This window comes from Strongylocentrotus purpuratus, unplaced genomic scaffold (genome assembly GCF_000002235.5).
Source record: "Strongylocentrotus purpuratus isolate Spur 01 unplaced genomic scaffold, Spur_5.0 spur5_scaffold_6, whole genome shotgun sequence".
In the NCBI taxonomy this organism is placed as follows: Eukaryota; Metazoa; Echinodermata; class Echinoidea; order Camarodonta; family Strongylocentrotidae; genus Strongylocentrotus; species Strongylocentrotus purpuratus.
This window is the reverse complement of record NW_022145612.1, coordinates 44,976,855-44,997,426: the sequence shown is the minus strand read 5'-3', so window position 1 is coordinate 44,997,426 and position 20,572 is coordinate 44,976,855. Positions and strand designations below refer to the sequence as shown.

The 20,572-nt window shown below is 39.1% G+C and overlaps 1 protein-coding gene across 1 annotated transcript in view; it reads left to right on the top strand.

Annotated features, from left to right (window-relative positions):
* The window catches only part of LOC593676 (mothers against decapentaplegic homolog 6), a 36,071-nt gene extending 16,860 nt beyond the window's left edge, over positions 1-19,211 (top strand). The window contains exon 4 of the mRNA XM_793145.5: positions 18,210-19,211. Coding sequence (XP_798238.2) covers positions 18,210-18,742 — 533 coding nt within the window. The 3' untranslated portion in view covers positions 18,743-19,211. The remainder of the gene's footprint in view (positions 1-18,209) is intronic.
* Positions 19,212-20,572: the final 1,361 nt, after the last annotated feature.

Below are 20,572 nucleotides of genomic sequence, written 5' to 3'. Positions count from 1 at the left end.
CATCTCCATCTCTCTCTCTCTTCACCTCCCCTCTCTGGCTCCCTCCCTCTCCATAATTTTTAGCTATCCACCCTATCCATCCATTTTGCCTTTTCTCCGCCATGCGAGTGCACAAGATTGCATGTATAATATATTCCCCCCACGTCGAAATCTAATTCAGACCTGCATGTCGCAAATGATTGTGCACGGAGCTGCTATTTTATTTTGGCGAGCTGTGTGGGGCCAGGGCAGAAATGGCTGTCGCATTTTTCCCCTTTTTTTTTCTGTATGTTTTTGTAACAATCTTGGAGGAGACTTGGTGCTTTTTTCATTTGGAGATGCTCCAGGGCAGGTTTCTCTCATTGCCACAGCAGAGAGAGAGATAGATAGAGGGGGAGAGAGAAAGAGGGAGAGGGAAAGAGAGAAGGAAAGAAAGAGATGCATAGAGAGAGAGAAGGGCTAGTGCATGTAGATTGCAGGGATAGATTAGAAAGGAAGATGGATAGAAGGAGAGACGGATAGAAGGAGAGACGGATAGAAGGAGAGACTTTGGGGCCCTGGCACCCAAGTTCATTGGAGATAGTCTGGTATTGAAGATGGGAATATGAGGTCAAATATGGAAGTCTGAGAGGAGGAAATCAAATGTACATATGTTTTGACATTCCATAATGGGAAGAAAGAATATATAAGTTAAATGCAGTCTACATGTACACTGCATTCGCAGATGCAGATGTAATTTTGTTCGAAAAGATGGGAAGAAAAAATGCTTTTACCATTTTGGTTGAGATACTAGTAATACGTTTTGCAGATAACTGTGTCATCACTTTGTATTATAATTCATTTTGCATGAAGTTACTAGGTTATTTCATGTTTTCTGCATAGTGTATACAGTGGAATCCTACATGCGGGCCTGTATAAAGTATTCATGCATTGCTATACCAAAAGAAAATCATAATCAAATGTGTCTTCTTGCTGTATAACCTGATGGTAAAGTAAACACAAAAAATGCCCTGGGCTGCTAGCCATTTCCATGTTCATTTGGAATACCACAAACCACTTCAAACACTTGAATTCTGTGTTTATACAGTGTTCTTAAGAATCTGTAACCTTATACATTCCATGCATGACCTCTGACCTTCGAGCGCTACACTAAAACAAAGCCCCTCAAGTCATTTTGCCTACATTATTGTAAGTCCATTTACATTGCAACAATTTTTTTTTCTTTTCAAGAACCATCATTTTTGAGGGTGTGTTTATGGGTAGTTGCGACAAAGTCCAGAGAGTGAGAAAAAAAAGACCCAACAGATTTTGCTGTCGGCGTAAATGATCCTATTCTTGTTTACTGAAGATTTAGAGTTAGACATTTATGGGTGAGAATAACTTGGTCATTGAAAGTGATCACAAATTATCAGTCCTGTAAGATTTTTAATGGGAAACAAAATAATACATATACTATAGGAAAGCTAGCACCTATAACTTAAAATTTAGCTTTTGAAAGTCAGGCGAGTAGCATGCGAGTCTAAAGCAGAAAATTTAGACAGGAAACGGTGGCATGATATACACTGTATGCATATTAAAAGTGATGAAATATTTTTGATATTTTTTTCATGCATCGTCGTTGATGATGCTCAGTCCGTGAATAAACGTTCAACCAGGGTTGGCATCCAGCTGGTTTTCTCCTGTGATGAAGAAATGAAATGTATTTGACCTGATTACCCAACCGCTCCATAACACAGGTGCTGCTGCTGCAAGAATTAATACGCACAAATTAATGCACACCAGAGCTAGAGCAGCTCCCCCCCCCCCCCCCCCCCCCCCCCCAGGTGCATGAAGGTAAAAATGGAAAGCTACTGCTGCATACAGGCTAACGTGAAGAAGCCCCTATTATGCGCTGATCTCTCAACAATAGATCTTGTCGTAAAGTTTACGACTGTTTGACAAGAAGTATGCATGTTTAGAACCTAGGAGGCATGGGGAATTCTGTGTGTGCACGCATATTAAATGATTTGAGGGAAAAAACACAGAAATGGCAAGGATGAGCTGTGTTATTCGATGCAACAGAGTGAAATGTGTTTTGTTAGTGATTAGGAAGACAGAATGGAGAAAGGTTGGATTCATTATGTAAGCTTGATGAACATGTAAAATTCAGGACCACCTCGTTCTAGATATCTTCATCTCTGTGTTCATGTACATGGACACGTGCACACATGATGAATATTACATTGTAAAAGGAAAACCCTTAGCAAATTTTCCGTGATTGAATTAGATGTTGATGTTGTCATATATTATAATATCCCATCTACCTGTCTGCAAATTCTTACCTTTTATTTTTTAAAGAAATATATGTATTTTTGACAAAACTAAAAGTCTGAACAAAAAAATGTCATCATTTGAGAACGCAAATAACACAAGAAATAGGATTGTGTTTTGCCACCTAGTGCTGCACCCCTCTGAGATCAGTTTTTATGCCTCCGCTACAAAGTAGCCGGAGGCATTATGTTTTCTGGTTGTCCGTCCGTCCGTACGTCCGTACGTCCGTACGTCCGTACGTCCGTCCGTCCGTACGTCCCGTTCTCGTGATCGCGTTATCTCAAGAACCAATTGATGGATTCTCTCCAAACTTGGATCATGTATGTATCTTACAAAGCCAATGAACTGATTAGATTTTGGGGTCACGAGATCGAAGGTCAAAGGTCACAGGGCTCATTATGTATTCAAAAATAGCTTGTGATCGCAATATCTCAAGAACCGATCAATGGATTCCTGCCAAACTTGGGTCATGTATGTATCTAACAGAGCCAATGAACTGATTAGATTTTGGGGTCACGAGGTCAGAGGTCAAAGGTCACAGGGCTCATTATGTATACAAAAATAGCTTGTGATCGCATTATCTCAAGAACCGATCAATGGATTCCTGCCAAACTTAGGTCATGTATGTATCTAACAGAGCCAATGAACTGATTAGATTTTGGGGTCACGAGGTCGAAGGTCAAAGGTCATAGGGCTCATTATGTATACAAAAATAGCTTGTGATCGCGTTATCTCAAGAACCGGTCAATGGATTCCTGCCAAACTTGGGTCATGTTTGTATCTAACAGAGCCAATGAACTGATTAGATTTTGGGGTCACGAGGTCAAAGGTCACAGGGCTCATTATGTATGCACAAATAGCTTGTGATCGCATTATCATGAGAACCAATAGACATATTACTATCAAACACAAGACATGTATATATGTATCTTGCAGAGGCAATTAACTGATTAGATTTTAGGGTCATCAGGTCAAAGGTCATGGGGGCTCATTATGTATGACTATAAAATGTTTGTGAATGCATTATTATTAAAAACCGACAGATGGATTACAATCAAACTTGAATTTTAAAAATTGCTTCCGTTTTGGTTTGTAAAGTTGCTCTATGGCGGAGGCATCATTTTTGACTGCGCGCAGTCAAAATTCCATCTAGTTTTCTTTCTTTTCTTTTTGTGACAGCATCACAGAAGATGCCTTTAGGGTGAATCTTTTTCCTGCTCGACTTTGTGTCTCTGTGTACGAAATCTCAAGGATTACCCTTAAATGATGATGGATATGTACATTTATTCCTCCGATCGTTTGCCTTTGTGCTGAATTTTTTTCATTTAAAATTCATTGAAAGAAATTGCAGGATTAAAAGGGGGGGGGGAACTGTTATTAATAATGACTCTGTTATCATTGTTCTGGAATAGAATAACGATATCAAGTTGATAATTATCTGCTTGCGGTAATTGCTATCCCATTTATCTTTTGCTTCATTAAGAGAAGTTGTTAGATTTGAGTTTGTTTACAGAGCTCCCTGACAGGGCCAATGTCAAGTCGCTCTTGAAGATAAGCATTGAACTCACATGATAACCTGTTTCTGGCTCTCAACAAAGAATTCCCTCAAAAGGCACGTACATTTATTTGTGGTATTATTTAATGATGACATTTTTAACAAATTATTGCCATGGATCAGGAGTGGAGTCATGTACTACATGTAAAACTAAAAGCAATACCTTTTGTAATGTACCGGTAATGTTCTCATCGCTTATTTTTTTTTTAAAGTATCATATTGTATATATATATATATAGGGCCTAGATAAATCTGCAGTAGGTGAATGTTGAGAATGAGCGTGACTTCATGCTAGTAGCAACAGAAGCATCATTATCATGTACAATGTACATGTGTATGTTGTGGCAGTCTGTTAGTACATGGACGTAGTGCTTGGGATAGTAGTTGTGAGAGAATGGTTCATGTATTTGCTCTCTTCGAGGGGCTTATGACTTTGAGATCAGATTCGAAGAACAAACATTTGCACTGTCAATAAAATTACACTGTTGACATGATGTGTAGGAATGACATTTTTTTTGTAAAACCAAGTACATGTAATATTTGAGAAATGATAAACACACACCCCGCCCACCCACCTACCTACACACACACACTCACATGCAGAATTTAATGTAGACATACCGGTAGTAGGGTACCTGTAAATGTAGCACAGCTGGACTCTAGTCTCTATTATTACTTACATGCTCATGTCTTTTACAGTTGGTATGGAGAAATAAAGGGAATAATTTTAATATGTTACTCAGAGACTGTTTAATATTCATCATGATGCAAGCTGAATATATTATTTAAACAAAATATGTAGGCATATATATGTTCCTCAGTCCTCATTATTTGAATAACTTTTCCTGCATTAAGAAGAAAACATGGAAGAGAATTTTGAGATGAGATTTAAGAGGCAAAAATCTGGTACTACATGAACATGTATGAGATGAATAAAAGATGTGAAGAGGGTCTAGTAGAAATTAAATTAATTCATTTGTAATTACTAAAACATACATGAATATATATATTGTAGACTTTTGTAGTTGAAAGCTCCTCGTGTGATAGTTAGGAAGTCGGTGGTTATGATGATTGATAAGACCAAGTGCGGTAGACAGGTGGATGAGTATCGGATTACAGAAGAATTCAGCAGGTGAGCTCCAGGTGACATAATTGTTATTGTTGCCTGTTGTTTCATGAGCAATACGAATCTATGTCAATGGCCGTTTAACAATCCAGCTCGGATTACTGTCAAAAAGAAAAGGTCTTAATGAGAGAGTGAGGAAGGTTAGGGAGGGGTCGGAGTTGATTAGGAGAGAGATGATTGGAATAAAGGAGGGATTAGATAGGATAGACGGAAAGGAACATGAGCGCAAAACGGCAGAGAGAGGAAAGTGGAGGAAGATGTAAACCAAGGGACTTTTAAGATTGGAATCCTAGCAAGTCCTCCTAGTCCGATCTGAGAGCAGCATCATCTAATGCAAACAACAAACTTTAACCTCTGACCTTCTCCTTGGTCCGTCTCCTGCAGCCAGCCAAATTCAAGGCTGTGCGCAAACGAGGAGAAAATATCGTTTGTAAAAGTGCCTAGTTAAAATACCACATGTGCCGCCCGTAAACTGGTGTATGCCAATGAAACTCAGAACCATCATCTTTTTCCTATAATTAGAATTATGTTATTTTGTCATATTTTTGGTATAGACCTGCATTTGTGTGGACCATATACTGGTATGCATTTTCACTGCAAAAAGTATATTTAGAATGAAATGATCATGTCATCACCTAAAATAAATGAAAGGATATTTCCAGATGTTCTGGCCTCCCTACTCCGATCCCCTTTTGAAATAGAGGAAGCCCCAGTGGCAGCATGTGTAGCATTGTACAGTTCATTGATTAATACGACACGATGTCGAAGAGGCAACAGTGAGCATAATTTCATTTTTGCTTAGCCAGCCAGCCAGCCAAGGAGTCCCCCATCATACAAACTACAAGTATTTTCATTTCATCCGGGCGTCACACTGCCCTCGGGCCTTCTCTTTCTGGTTACTAGCGGGATTTGCTAGGATCTTTGGGTCGTGGGGTCGCGGGTTCAGCTGCTGCTCGTGCGATAACCGTGGAAAAGAAAATATGGTAGGCAAAGAAGAAGAAAAAAACAGATTCAATATTGTATCAAAGAAAAGGGTGGTTGCTGAATCTGTGTACCACCGACTTCCAAGATCAACTTGATAATTAAAAGCTTCAAGTTCAAAACATAAAATCATCCAGATAGAAAAAAAATAAATGTTATGAAGTGCTTTACAACTTAGGTTCACTATATACCTACACTTTGTAAGATGGAGGAAATTATTTTGCTATGAAACTTGATATCGCACGGTAAGGCCGAGGTAATTTTGTCGGATTATGGGCGCTGACAGGTTGTCCCATGTATCAAAAAATGAAGAAAAAAGTTCAGCCACAATAGAAAATCTTGAATGGATGCTGTAAAGCCTGCATTTATGTATATTGTAGGCTTTCTAGCTTGCAAGGTAAAAAAATAACATGTTTTAAAATATGTAGAGAAGCCTCATAAGATTGGTATTGATAAATATGTTACAAAAAATTGTCTTTAAAGACCACAAGCAGAAAGGAAATGATGGGTAAGAACAAGATGAATGAAAACAAATGTGTAAAGTAATGTTGAATCATTTGAATGTAGGAGTTTTTAAAATGTATTGTTGTTATTGGCTGTGCTGTGTTCTAAAATAATACAATATATGGAAATACTATGCTTGAGATGAGGGTAGTTACAGTGGACATGTAATTCAATGCATTCGGTTGGACTTCAATTGTTTGTGTGCTCTCTGTGTAGTAGTGAACTGGCCATGTCCTTGACACAATTCACACATCTATATTTTTTCTTTGTATTGGTTTCCCATCCCTACTGTTTTAAGTGCAATATATTAGGTGAAAATCGAAAATATACTATACATAACCCACTGCACTGTGGATTTAATTTGTCCAGGAATTTGATAAGAAGTATTGTTTTGGAATTGCTGGAGTTTTCAATGACTACATGTATGTGCATTTATATGCCTATGATGCACAGTGCAGCACAGTGATCAAGTCCCATGCATAGTCCTTCATGTACAGTATGAAGATTGCATTTTTTTTTACCACAGAATGCACCCGTGAACATGTTCATTGCAGCAGCATTGTAAACTGCATGAATGCTGCCTCACATTGCTTTTCGCATGTATGCACATGATAACGGAACTCGGAGCCCGTGTTGAAAGGATACCCCACGCTGTTCACAAGCTTTATATTTCTTCACATGGGCCTGGGATGGATGGGAAGCTAGGAGCTCTAGGCATAGATAAACATGCATAGCAATGGAATATAGCCTTTCACTCCTCGCCTTACCTCTCAGTCAGAACAACGCACCAATGTACACAAAGCCTAGATTCCTCCACCAACTCCAGTCATGCGAGCAGAGGCAAGAGCTCAAAACCAGTCAAAGATGGCAGAAAAAGAGCTTGTAGTATGCTACAGCTACACATAAATCATTGGGAGAGACTGGGTGTAACAAATGAAATGATATGATCATATAATGTTAAATGAATTTGTCTCTGACATGGTCAACGACTCTGTTTTGATAATTTTCTGCATGGCGTTAGAGTCTATAGAGGGCTTGCAAACTGTAGTACAGACCGTAGTCATACTTGCTGTGTACACAGGAAGGCCACCCGCAAATTGGGCTCTCTTCAATTGAACTTATTCTATGGAGAATAGAAATCAATGGATCTACCTAGGGTTAATCCAAATGCAATTGACTATATTGATTTGCTTCAGAATCGTCCTCTGTTGCTTTGTGCTATAGCAATTAGAACCTCACCGGATGGAATAATAGCAATACTGCAATGAACATGATGAACTTTACAATTACGCCAACTTGCTGTTTGTGTGATTTTGAGGAAAAAAAAGTATTGTCATGTGATTATTCTCTGACTAGGCTGAAAATGGCGGTAAAGCAAATAACTTATGCTCATGATTACCAATTACATTGGTAATGTTCAAAGAAATACATCTTTTGATAACCATAGGTATGCGATGTGAAAGAAAATTCTCAGTAAGTATCGTGCCATTATGATGTGTGCATCCATGTGGTTTTGATAAAGTCTCATTTATCACGACTTGGCACCATCAGGCTTACGCTGATTAGCTTTTTTCCCCCTTTCTTAGTTTTCTAATAATCACCATCAGTCATTCTTATTTCTACCCTCTCTCTCTCTGTCACTCTCTCTCTGTCTTTCTCTCTCTTTCTGTCGCCTTATCATTGTTTGTGAGCTTTTCCTGTACCAGTCAATGGCTAGCCCCCTTCAATCCCCTCCACCCATTGTTCGCCTGCCTCCTTTGGGCACCAAGTTGTCCACAGGTTGGTCATGCATGCATGCAGAGAAGACTCCACAGTTCTGGTCCCCCTAAATGGCCCTGTCTCCCTTGTGTTGTGTTACGCCTTCCCTTTTTTGGGGGTATAGATTCAAGCCCCATTGTGTCAGCCAGCGTCTTCCTGTCCCCCCATTCATCAGGTTTTGGCTCTTTCTTCTCGAGGAGCACCAGTGACGACCCTGCTTTGGAACTCTTCTGTTGGTCGACACTAATTGCTTCATGTACAGAGCCACAAGTTAGCGATATAGGCAGGAGTGTTGTTATTAAAGGAAAGTGAAATGGATATAAAAGAGACTGCATGTTCTTTTAGGCTCATTATCATTGATGAACATGTAGCTTCTGTAACTTTCATGCTTGTCATTCAACCACGCCTTGATTTAAAAATTGAAATAAATAAATGATGATAATAATAACAAAGGATTTGGCAGGTTAGAAGACAATCTATGCTTAGAATAGAACGGTTATCAGCGATTACAGTTCAAAATGTTTGGTATCTTATTTGGTCTTGTCCACCTTGCCCCCTAAAGGGATTATCCAGCTTTTTTGTGCTTATGGCTTATCGTTTCCAAGTGAATAAATAGTTGGACGTCACTGAGACTTACTAAGCGAGACAACCCAGATATTTCCATTTTCTCAACACAATGAGCACAATCAGCTACGGTAAACAGCATGGCATAGCTAAAGAGATAGTTAGCTGTGTACATCAATAGATGGAACACGCTGAGGGGGGGGGGGGGGGAAGAACAAACTTTGGCCTATGTTGATTAGCGTGAGGCTGTAGAGGGGCGGATGTGTTTTCCTTGGCAAGAATAGCACCAAAAAAAGGATTCTGAGAATCAAGTTGATAACATATACATGTCCATGTAGGCCTATAAGGGTTTATGTATTGTACTTGTAGTGTTACAAATCAAGTTGATCTGGAACAAGATATTTTATGCAGAGAATATAGGACAGATGCATGGAATAACAAAATTTGATGAAAAACAGGTGAAAGAAATATGCTAACTCTTCTTGCTGGTTAAGGAAAGAGCTAGGACAGAATATTGTTGTTTTTGAGAAAGAAAAAGATAATTGTCAATGAGTTGAATATGCTGATGACAAGATTCTTTTGCTATTTGTATTGATAAACATATGCATGTTTGCATAAGTGTATTTTCATGATGTAGATGTTGTAGGCCCACATGTACATTGTGCATGTAGTTCACAATCAAAGGCAAGATTTGTCAAATGATATATGGCCAGTATTGGCCACATAACGAAGGAAAATTCAGAGAGAGAGGTCGAAAGGATTGAAGTGGCAGCCATGTTAGCTGTCTGTCGTATGAGGGAGCCTGCAGCTAAAGAATAAGTGTAGAGAACCTTGCCTGGCCCTGCCGAATAGCCTTACTGGTGCCAACGCTTAGCAGAAGGACGCCAGTTTTAATGACTATCCAGAGACGCTTAGGACCTCTTTCTGTCTATCTCTGATTTTTAACCTTTGATTCTATGTTTCCTTTTTCCTTTCTCCAATATACGTCTGTCTCCTCTATTCCCTCTCTCTCTCTCTCTCTTTATCGTACAACACAGTGAAGTATATCTGTAAATTGATTTTTTATCTGTAGACATGTGGCCATTGGGTTTCTACTTTCTTGCCATGTATTGATCATGAAACTCCTATTTGTTTACACATTACATGTACATTTTGCAATATGCTAACTTACTAATATAATTTACATGCCTTTTAAACTAAAATGAATACAGCATTACTTAAAAATATGAAAAGCATTTATAAATGCAATTGCAGCTCATGTTTCAATCTGGGAATAGTTTCAAAGCTGGAAAGTACAGCCCCTTGTATTCTACCTTCATTGCAACTCAGTGGGAGTAATGCAAACCAAAACAAGGATATTTTAGGGAAACCGTTTGTAGAGACTCAGTGGGGTTGCTGGAGTAATTGGAGGAGAGATGATTGGCCTTGTGACCTTAAATGTCATGCTGGTAATATACCCACAACTTCAAACTCGACCGATACTGATTGTTTAAATACATATGTTATGGTTCTTGTAATGAATGTGTTTGGTTATGTGTGCACTTGTGCAGTCGTTTTCACTTTGCGTTGAACATTCCTACAAAGATGCCCTTTTTATCACTTTTGTATATTAAAAACTAAATTAATTTTACTTTGCATTCACAATTTCAAATGCATTTCTTATTTATGATAAATTTTGACATTGTGTATACAATTAAACATACATGTAGTCCCACATGATTATCTGTATGTCTTCTGCACATTGAGTCCCCTGTCCGTTCCACCACACCTTCCTTTCCGAGGCAAATGGCTGGCCACAACAGGTCCATCCATCTCTGCTGCAGTGGCATGCTGTGCCATGTTATTGACACTTGCATTTCCACCTGTTGCCGTTGAGATAGGTTCCCCGAACATTGAATGAAACACCTGATGGCTGGCGAAGTCAGCGACCGACCTTCTTCGCACCCCTGTTGCCTTTGCCTCCACTCTTGCTTCTCTTTGCGCCTAGAAAGTTCAATTTACGCCACATTCCTGCTGATTAGGGCTGGTGTCATTGACATTTGAAGGGATGTGTCTCGGTGATGCTCCACTCTGGTGTTTGTCACCTTTTTGTTTCATGCCCACATAGAAAGCTACACCCTGTATAAAATAGAGCAAGATTTGTCATGTACCGGTAGGTACACAACAAACATATACCCAATACTGTACTAGGCCCACGCCTATGGAGCCTACCTTAACTGTATTAAAGGTAAAGACCAGTTATGGTCATGCGATTGCATTGTGAAAGAAACGTTGTGGAATCGATCAGAAATGGTTGATTATCTAGCATCTAGCATCTGCAAGGTTCTGAAATCATCAAAATGATAAGAAATTTGGCCCATTCTTCGTAAAGTTACAAGCACTATACACAGAAAGATGTATATGAGACTACCCTATATCTCTCACAGACCATGAGAGAAACAAATTTACCAAATATATGAATTAGTAGGCGGTTTCCCGGCAAATTTTTTATCATCATGTATTAGTCAAAACATATTCTTTCACATGATTGATAATGAGAGCTTCCATTTCATTTTTTGAAATTGGGGCGTTTCCAATACTGGTCTTTACCTTTAACATATGAATCGACTTGCCGCAATACTACCGTGTTTGGTTAGCAATTTTCTAGAAATATTAAAACATACATTTATCCTCTATTTTCCTGACATGTACATTTACGTTGTAGGCCCGTATATACAGCATTCACGCACATGTTATATTCCTGATTGAAATTGATTCTATTTATTATCTCCCGATAACTTTAAGCTCACAAACAGTACCTGTACATACATTTATGTTAGCATTGATTACTAAATTCCCTTCCGTATTTTTGGTTCGTAACGTAATACCATGTACATGATACAGTAAAATGATACCCATTATTTCATTATTACACAATAAATTCATTATTACACAATAGATTCCATGTCATAAAGTGATACCTTGAAAAAAGTAAGCTGATATAATGAATGACAGATTATACTGACCAAAATGTGTTTATTACTTAACCTATAATTAAATTGTCACAGAATATTGTTACATGAAAAAAATTAAGATTGCACTTGTGCAGGTACCATAGACTGTCACTGGCCTTCATCAAATATTTCAGCGAATAAATATATAATAGAATAAATGCTTGAAAATACAGTAGCTTACATAACTTAGCTGCACCTTGGGTTGTGGTAATAATTTTACCGGTACCTCACAACTCATCCCAAGGTAATGGATACGGTATAATATGCATGCACTACGACTTACGACTGCAGGAACAGTGCTATTTTATTGCTGGATGGACTTGAGGCATAATGGAAGTTGCATGAGACAGTATTCGGATTGAACTCGGGTTTTGTCATGTATGTCATCAAATATGCATTATAAGTGTGCTACTGCTTGAGCGTCATGCTCACAGTCATGATGCTCCACGTTATTACAGCCAATTCGCCTGCTTCATCGGAGTGGAGCAAAAAAAAGCATAAAACAACACATCCGTTGATTGAACCAACGTAGATGTGGCTAAAGAACATGTGTGCATATTAATGTTCAAGCTACTTGTATAATCATATCATATTTCCTTAATGAAATAACACAGGTGGTCATACAATTCGAGAGGGAATGTTTCCTTCTTCAAATCACTCCAAGACTAGGTCAAGAGTGCCAGTAGAAACATTGTTTTGATGGCTTCGCAAGTGGAAACCAAGCTGGTTGGTTCAATGCAAATGTGCAGTACAGTGTACATCCCTAGTGCTTTACAACCCCCCCCCCCCCCTTTCCCTCCCATGCATTTTCTAAAAAATATGTACTTGAATTATGTGCAGCAAGAAATTCACCAGGGGCTGTACCCCAAATTTACTGTTCCATCAAAAAGGCTACAAATCATATCAAGAGTCTCTGTAGCACATCTCCCTCGATAGGGACTGTTACTTACAGCAGCAGGGCCTTGACTGACCTTCTTTCCAAGTCAATGCCCTGGAGACGAAGTAGAGGCCAGAGGTTCCCATTCCAAGATGTCTGCTTGGTTTGGTTTGGTTTCCCTTCTCTAGAGTCGGAGGATGCTATAGGACACTGGCGCTAGGATTCCAAAGATGCAGAATGGTACTACAGGATACCTTGTTCTGTACCCCTTTTGATTTAGTGCATTCCTAGTCGAGGTTGTGTGAGGATCATAATATAATCTTAAAACAAAATGTGTTTTATCTTGGTTTGTTTTGATCTAAAGATGAAAAAGATTATGTTTAGAACTTAATCAACATCACCATCAACATTTGAGTTACTTGACATTAATAGGGTTAGTGTACTATAGCGTTTTTCCAACAAAATTGCAATTTTGGGGTTTTACAGAAGACACTGTTGACTTGCACTTCTTGTTTCAGACATTATGGTTGTCCTAGAAGACAGGATATCAGGGGTATTTGTGGACAAGAGTTTTAGTTGCCCCCATTGAGGTCTATGGTGATGATATTCAGAAAGGATAGTCTAATCATAAGGGGTGCATCCTGGTTAGTCTGCATTCTTAATTTGGAGTGCTGGAGGGATAATTTGTCATTGGGTAACAAGGAAATGGGGGCAATAACCTCAAGAAAATGTTTGGCTGCACCACTGGTGTGCCTCATTAAATCATTTAGTGCCAATTACCCATACCATCAAGGGTAAATGGTAGAACCTCAAACTGCAGTATTAGGATAGTCTTCTTTCATCTCGTCTCGTGCAGGCTTTGTAACCCCTCGCTCTTTTCTCAATTTCAGCCCCATCTCTTCCCATCCATCGCTCATTTTGTCTGCCTCTACCCCTCTTTATGACCCGGGATGAATGGACCTCGCTTGCCTTTTTGAATTTATGCCCTTTTGAAATGCTTGTGAGCACAATGGGAAAGAGGGAGACTCGCCAGGGTTGAAAAGAGGGTCATTAATGGGCCAGGGGTTTTGAGCCCCCTATTATGTCCTAATGACCAACTAACAAAAGATGGTTCCTGTGTGTTTACAGAACATTGGCATTATAAGGGGGCCCTACAATCCAACGTTGGTTTTCCTTTCCATCTCTGTTTCCTTCATCCCCTCTCTCTGACTCTCCCAGTCCTATCTGCTTTGATATGCATTTCAGAATCCACATCAAGTTATAAACCCTCCATCAATATTTTGTTTGAAAAAGTAACTCCTTCAAACAAATATGCATGCAGGAGTAAGTAGTACACTGCCAAAAAGCCACGGCACGGTGTATGTGTGTAATACATGTACACACGCACACATCGCTGCAGAAATGCGTTCTGTGTGTTTTTTTCTTCTCCTTTTTACCCTGTGCATACATGGGCATTGGCATGGTTCTTTGAACAAGCATAAAGAATTCACCTCTATTGCCATCATACATCGAATGAATCCTTGCCGCTTTTCTCTCCTTTCTGCTCCGCTGTTTTTGTGACTGTTTCCTTCTCTGGTGCATGTCAGTTGCCTATTGGGGGGAGGATATGTATATAAAAGGCAGCAGTTGGATTGGAGCCCAACCAGCCTTGGCCGGCAGACTCGCTGGCTCCAGCTCACGATCTCTGGTGGTAGTGGGTCAAACCAACCCAGAGGAGAGAGCTAGTAGTGCATACGGGCTCGACTTTATTACAGGCATGGGAGAATAGAGAAGAGTGGGAGAGAGAATGAGGGTGGGGAGGAAAGGAGGATTGATGAATAGAAGGATAGGTAGCATTTAAATTGTCTAAGCTGCCTTATTTGTGAGGATACGTTTATATTTGGAAGTGATGTTGTTTGTTCATAGTGCACATGGAGATTAATATTTGTATTTTATATTTTTGTGGAGGGGAGGGTGTATTGTTTTTCATGGCTATGGATAGGCCTATCTACGCCTCATTTAAATTCAGTTGATCAATAGCATTTTGATTGGTTTGGCTATAGGAGCTTGATACGCTAGATGATGTAAAATATTGTCTCAAGGTTAAAATTCTCAGCAGAAGTAAGTTCTCTTTCTTCATGCAACTCATGGAATGTGGAATCTGCATAGGAGCCCTTTTAGGAGGCCTGTACATTTTGTGTTAAAATATCATTAGTGTGTATTTGTAGTACTATTGAGGAGAGCAGACTATGTTATTATGTACGGCATAACAACTTTGATGAAAGATTGCTGGCTTCATTTTGAACATCTCCAATATCAGTATATCCCCTACATGGTGCCCCATACAAAAGATCTCCATGATCATACTGCCTTGCTGCAGCCATCCCTGAAATTACCATTTTCAAATCTAGTCATGAGACTCAACCTATACCGGTATGTACATAGATATATACTTCTACCTGTGAAATAAAAATTGTAAATACATGTACACCCTCTCCTGCACAGAGCAATACTATGAGGAATATGTATATTTCATGGAGGCCTGCATTTAAATTAGAACAGTCATACATGTACATGTATGTATGTTCCAAGCATTTTTCATGGAAGAATGTGGGATAATCTCAGTAAATGAATCACTTTTGAGTTTTGACTGTATTTGAAAAATCATTTGATAAGGATCCAGGAGCAAGTTGTATAATATTAGATGATATACATTTCACAGTAATCTACTGTCTTCACGTATTGCAGAAAAGGTACAATGGCCATTTTTTTCATTCATTCATTCATTATTGACTCTTTTTCTTGTCCTTTCTGACTATTACATTTGTAATGCAAGAGATTGTGTACACACATTTTGTTTCTTCTTTCTCTTCTCTCTCTCTCTCTCTCTCACTCTCTCTCTCTCACTCTCATATTCATTCATCATGGACTCTTCTTCTTGTCCTCCCTGACTTTTACGTTTGTAATGCAAGAGATTGTGTACACACATTTTGCTTCTTCTTTCTCTCTTCTCTCTCTCTCACTCTCTCTCTCACTCTCTCGTTCTATCGTCTACCATTCATGTATATGTATCTCGCTTTGATCAGTAGGCAGCTGCCTATTATTAATCATGTGGGGTTTGACCCAGACTGATGGTCGTCAGCGGGCCTGGGTCGGGCGGTATGACAACCAGCGCTTCTGATGTCACTAATTATGTCCCACCATCGCTAGTCTACGTCTCCATACTTCCTCTAGCCATCGCCACCGGTTCATGACTATTTGTTTTAAAGATGATAGCAAACAAAAGATACCCTATGCTTCTGTTTTGGTATTGTAAATTTGTATAAAGATGATGAATTTCTGAGATTTGTGTGCTGATACAGTTCGTTACTCGTTGATCGGAGACAGCCTTCATTTGATGAAAGATTCATTCATGGCGTGACCTTTTTTCTATTATTCTATCCTGTGGCTGATTCTTCACCTGACATGAACCTCCACATTTTGCAAATATTTGTTTTATTCATGGCTCTGTTTTAATATCTCGGCCTACACATGTATTGTCACAAATGATAAGAGTAATTACCTTTCATGAGGTTTACTCTTTCATACAATGTAGTTGCTTTAAAAATCAATCATTGGAGCAAGGGTGCATATTGATGTATGCTTATATATAGGTACCCCATGCAGGGGGGTCATTATGCTTCCAAGAAATTTTGCAGGGTGTCTCTGGAAAAAAGGGTAGAAAGATGGCTTCTATCCACATGATGATAGTGGTGCTGAAAATAGTACGTTTGAAATTGTTCAGCTCATATGTAGATTCTGTGTGAAGTCTGTTGCAATATATTTTTGTTAAAGAACTGGGAGGTATACACTATACAGCAGGTTGTGATGAAAAACAAGTTATGGGTATCCTGTTGATTGGGACCTGTGTACATTCAGTGCGATGCTTTCATCTATTTGGGCTACTGTAAACACATGTCACAAACTTGACTCTTATCTTCTCTAGACTCAAGAGGACCATGTCAGGTTCGCGTATTGAGAATCAGTCAAAATTTGAAATATGTCCAACAGTTGCGAACATTATAGGCACTTTGGGCGTAGTTTTTACGATGATAGGAATGGGAAATTTTGTTGAAAGAGAATATGAAGCCCCTTCAGGAGTTTGGGAGAAAAGTGAGAGTCACGATCGCTGTTTGACCTTCCAAAGATGAAAACACAAGTCACTCTGCCCTCAAGAATAACTGCTTGGAGTACTTGGGAGTGACACAAGAGCATAGAAAGATCTCTCCCCTTACCAGAGACAGAGAGAAAGAGAGGGCAAAAAAAAGTGGGGGGGGGGGGGGGTAGCATCTAACAGGACCCTCTAGTTGGGGGGAAATATATCAGGTTGATATCATAGCAAAGTGGAAGAGACAAGCAGGGTTGTGGTATTGTGATGTTGGCTCCTGAGAGAGCATTAGGAGTCCTTTGGTCTTGGTGATGTTAGCTAGTCGGCTTCTTGAGGGCTAGTAATGGGATTAGTCTTGTAAGTGAATTTATGATATGTTTCAATCTCGTATGACTTTGGAGGTAAAGGAGACGCTCCTTCCCAACTGCCCTTTGCTGGAATATATGGTTCCTTTTGAGCTCAGAAGCAGTTTCCCTGTCCACTGTTAGAAAGCTTCCTACTCCTAGTGAAAGACAAGTTAGTGTGGACATGTTTAAGTGAGGCAAAGCATATGCAGTAGGGTTCATCCAAACTGAAAGACTTCAGACTTACATGTACATGAATAAGCAACCAAAGCCTGTCTGTCTCTCCCACCCAGTATGCTTAAATATGTTTGAACTTAGTAACTTACATGACTATGAAACATGCAGTATGCACATTTTCTTTTCTGTATTAATTAAAAGACATTTTTAAGCAGCAATTATGTTTCTCATGCTTTCCCCTGTCATCAGTCATAGGCAAGCATGGCGACAACATGTTAATATCTAATGAACCATTTGTAGACCACCTGTTATGAAGTGGTCTAATTGTCCATTTTACTCTACAAGCTTTCAAAATGTTTGGCTGCCCACGACAGGGGCTCGCTCCCTGATTCAAAACATGTGTCTCATTTGTCATATTATTTTACCACCAGACAAGGGAAAGTTTGGAAAACGGAAACATAGAAAGATGAAATTACGAGAAATCTTGCGAGTCTGTCTTGAAGACTTTGATTGACACTTCTCTTTCCTCTAAAAATAGCCATCTCTGGGAGTTTTCTGTCAATGTTTGTTTCCTGATTGACCAACCAAACTTTCTTACAGTTTATGGTAAATTTCCTGCTGGCATTTTAACGATTAACTTACTTAACCCCCCCCCCCCCCCCCCCCCCCCGGCCAACCCCACAACCCCTAAAATGTGAACAGACAGAGCATGAAACATATATATATATATATATATATTTATTTTTTCATGTGTGAACCATATAACACTGTTATTAAGTCAAGTGATCTTAATGAGAATTAATTGTCATATGATTGTCACACAGTTACATCACTGTCATGACCATTTGTCGGTGTCTGTATTGATTAGTCGTAATTAACCATGTCTTCTTTATTTCTTCTTCTTCTTTACTCCAGGTGTGGACGCAACGAATGGCAACAGGAGGCACTGGTGTCACGTGGCGTATTGGGAACATAGAACGCGTGTTGGACCCATGTACTCAGTATTCACAGACTCTGTAAATATCTTCTATGACCTACCTCACGGGGACGGATTCTGCTTGGGCCTGCTGAAGCGGGAGGGCCGGCCAGAGTCCGTCGCAAAAATTCGCCAGAAGATCGACTACGGGCTATCGATGAGCCGGGAAGAGGACGGGGTGTGGATCTACAACAGGAGCAACTATGCCTTATTTGTGAACTCCCCCTCACCTCACTCCAGGACGTTCACAGTGCACAAACTCTCGCCGGGATTTTCAATCAAGATCTACGACCACGCCAAGTCCAAGTTGTTAGAACTCATGCACCGGGAGTCGGAACCGCCCGATGGCCCGGTGGATCCGAATTCGATACGAATCAGCTTCATCAAGGGGTGGGGACCACATTACTCTCGCCAGTTTATCACCTCATGTCCTTGTTGGATTGAACTGATCATGACGGCGCCCCCGCGGTGATGACCACCACGATGCTGATGATGCATTATATTACTTTTAGATCTAATATAATATTTTATATTATATATATTATATATTATAATACCTGTACATATGGACTCATTTTTACAATTGTAATTTATGGTGCCATGCATAAGTTCATTCAATTATTGTATACTCCCTTTCTCCCCTCTTCCCTATCTCCAACTTTGCTAACAAGACTTTGTTCTCTCTTCTCTCCTTGTTTTTAAAGTTTTCTTTCTTTCTTTCATTCATTCATTCATTCATCATTCATTCATTCATATACCTCTGTTCTTATTCAAATTGCCCATTCTAAAGACATGTTCGTAACACACGTACATGTGGTGTTGTTCATGTGTATAGGCAAACGTTACTGTTTTTTACCAGTTGAAAATATGACAAATGACGAAAGAGAGAAAAAATATGGTATTGAATTAATAAACTCATTAATATGCACCATGAAAGTAAACAAAAGGTATTCAGAGTTTTTCTTCCACAAGTTTGTTTTATGGTAATTGGTTGTATTGATTATGGTTTGTGTGATGAATAGGATTCTCAATAATAGAGATTCTCAGTTGAGATGGGTGAACCGAACTTTCCTCTAGTGAACTGACATTTGCTTGGTCTTTATGTTTTCCAAAATAAAAAGCCAAGTTCTAGAGTTAAATTGGAATCAAGGTGAAGTTTAGGGTTAGTGTTGGGTCAAGGGTTAGTGTTGGGTCAAGGGTTGAGCTTTAGAATTCGGTTAATGTTGGGAATTGACCACAGAGCATTTATGGAGGAGTGTGTCGTGCAATCAAATACTGATACACACCTAATCTCAATTTTTGTGAAATGTTCCAAGAAAAGTTAATGAGGAATAAATGGATAAAGATGATGATTTTGATGATGATGAAGATGATGATTTTGATGACGGTGATAACAGTGATGATGATGATGATAATGGTGGGGATGGCGAAGATGATGATGGTGAAGATGATGATGAATTTAATGACGGTGATAATAGTGATGAAGATGATAATGATGGTGGGGATGACGATAACAGTGATGATGATAGTGGTGGAAATCATCTACTGGTGATGCTGATAGGACAAAGAAATTGATGACATTCAATAAAGTGAAAAATGACAAGGTCTAGAAAGCAAATTTCCAAAATTTAAAGAACAGTCTGGGTTGTATACTTGTTTGGACTTCACTTTTTCATAATAATAATATAGTAGGCTCTATGTGTAATCTGGGCCCCATCTTGGATCAATCGCAAATCTTCCAATCACAAGTCCTCTAATCAATCACAAGTTTGCAGCCTCTGATCTATTATGTACATAGTTGCAATTGAAATCAATCGTAAATATGTTATGATTAATATCAACTGTTTATAAGATGGGGCCGTGGTTGAAGTTTGCCTGAGACCAAGTCATTTTTGCTATCCTCTATCAAGAAGAAGATGACAAGTCATGCCAACAGTTTGCCTCCGTGATAAAAGACAAAAAAAAAAGATGAAAGACAATAACAATTTCATATGAACATGTATGTAGTAGGCCTATAGTACTTAAATCTTCACAAATATACAGCTTTCTTTGTAGTAGTAAGCCTTTGACCAAATTTTGTTCAATGATATGATGGTATACAGCATACATCAGTAACATGAGAATGATTATGATGCAGCTTTCTTTTACTTTTATGATTAGAAAAACTTTTGTTTATCACTGTTAGCTTTGAAAAAAACAATTGATTTTTTAAAAATAGTTTTCAATAGGAAGGGAGTTCCTTCATTTGGACTAATGCAAGTTAAACCATTGGCACTATATGGCCAAACACTGATAGATTGCC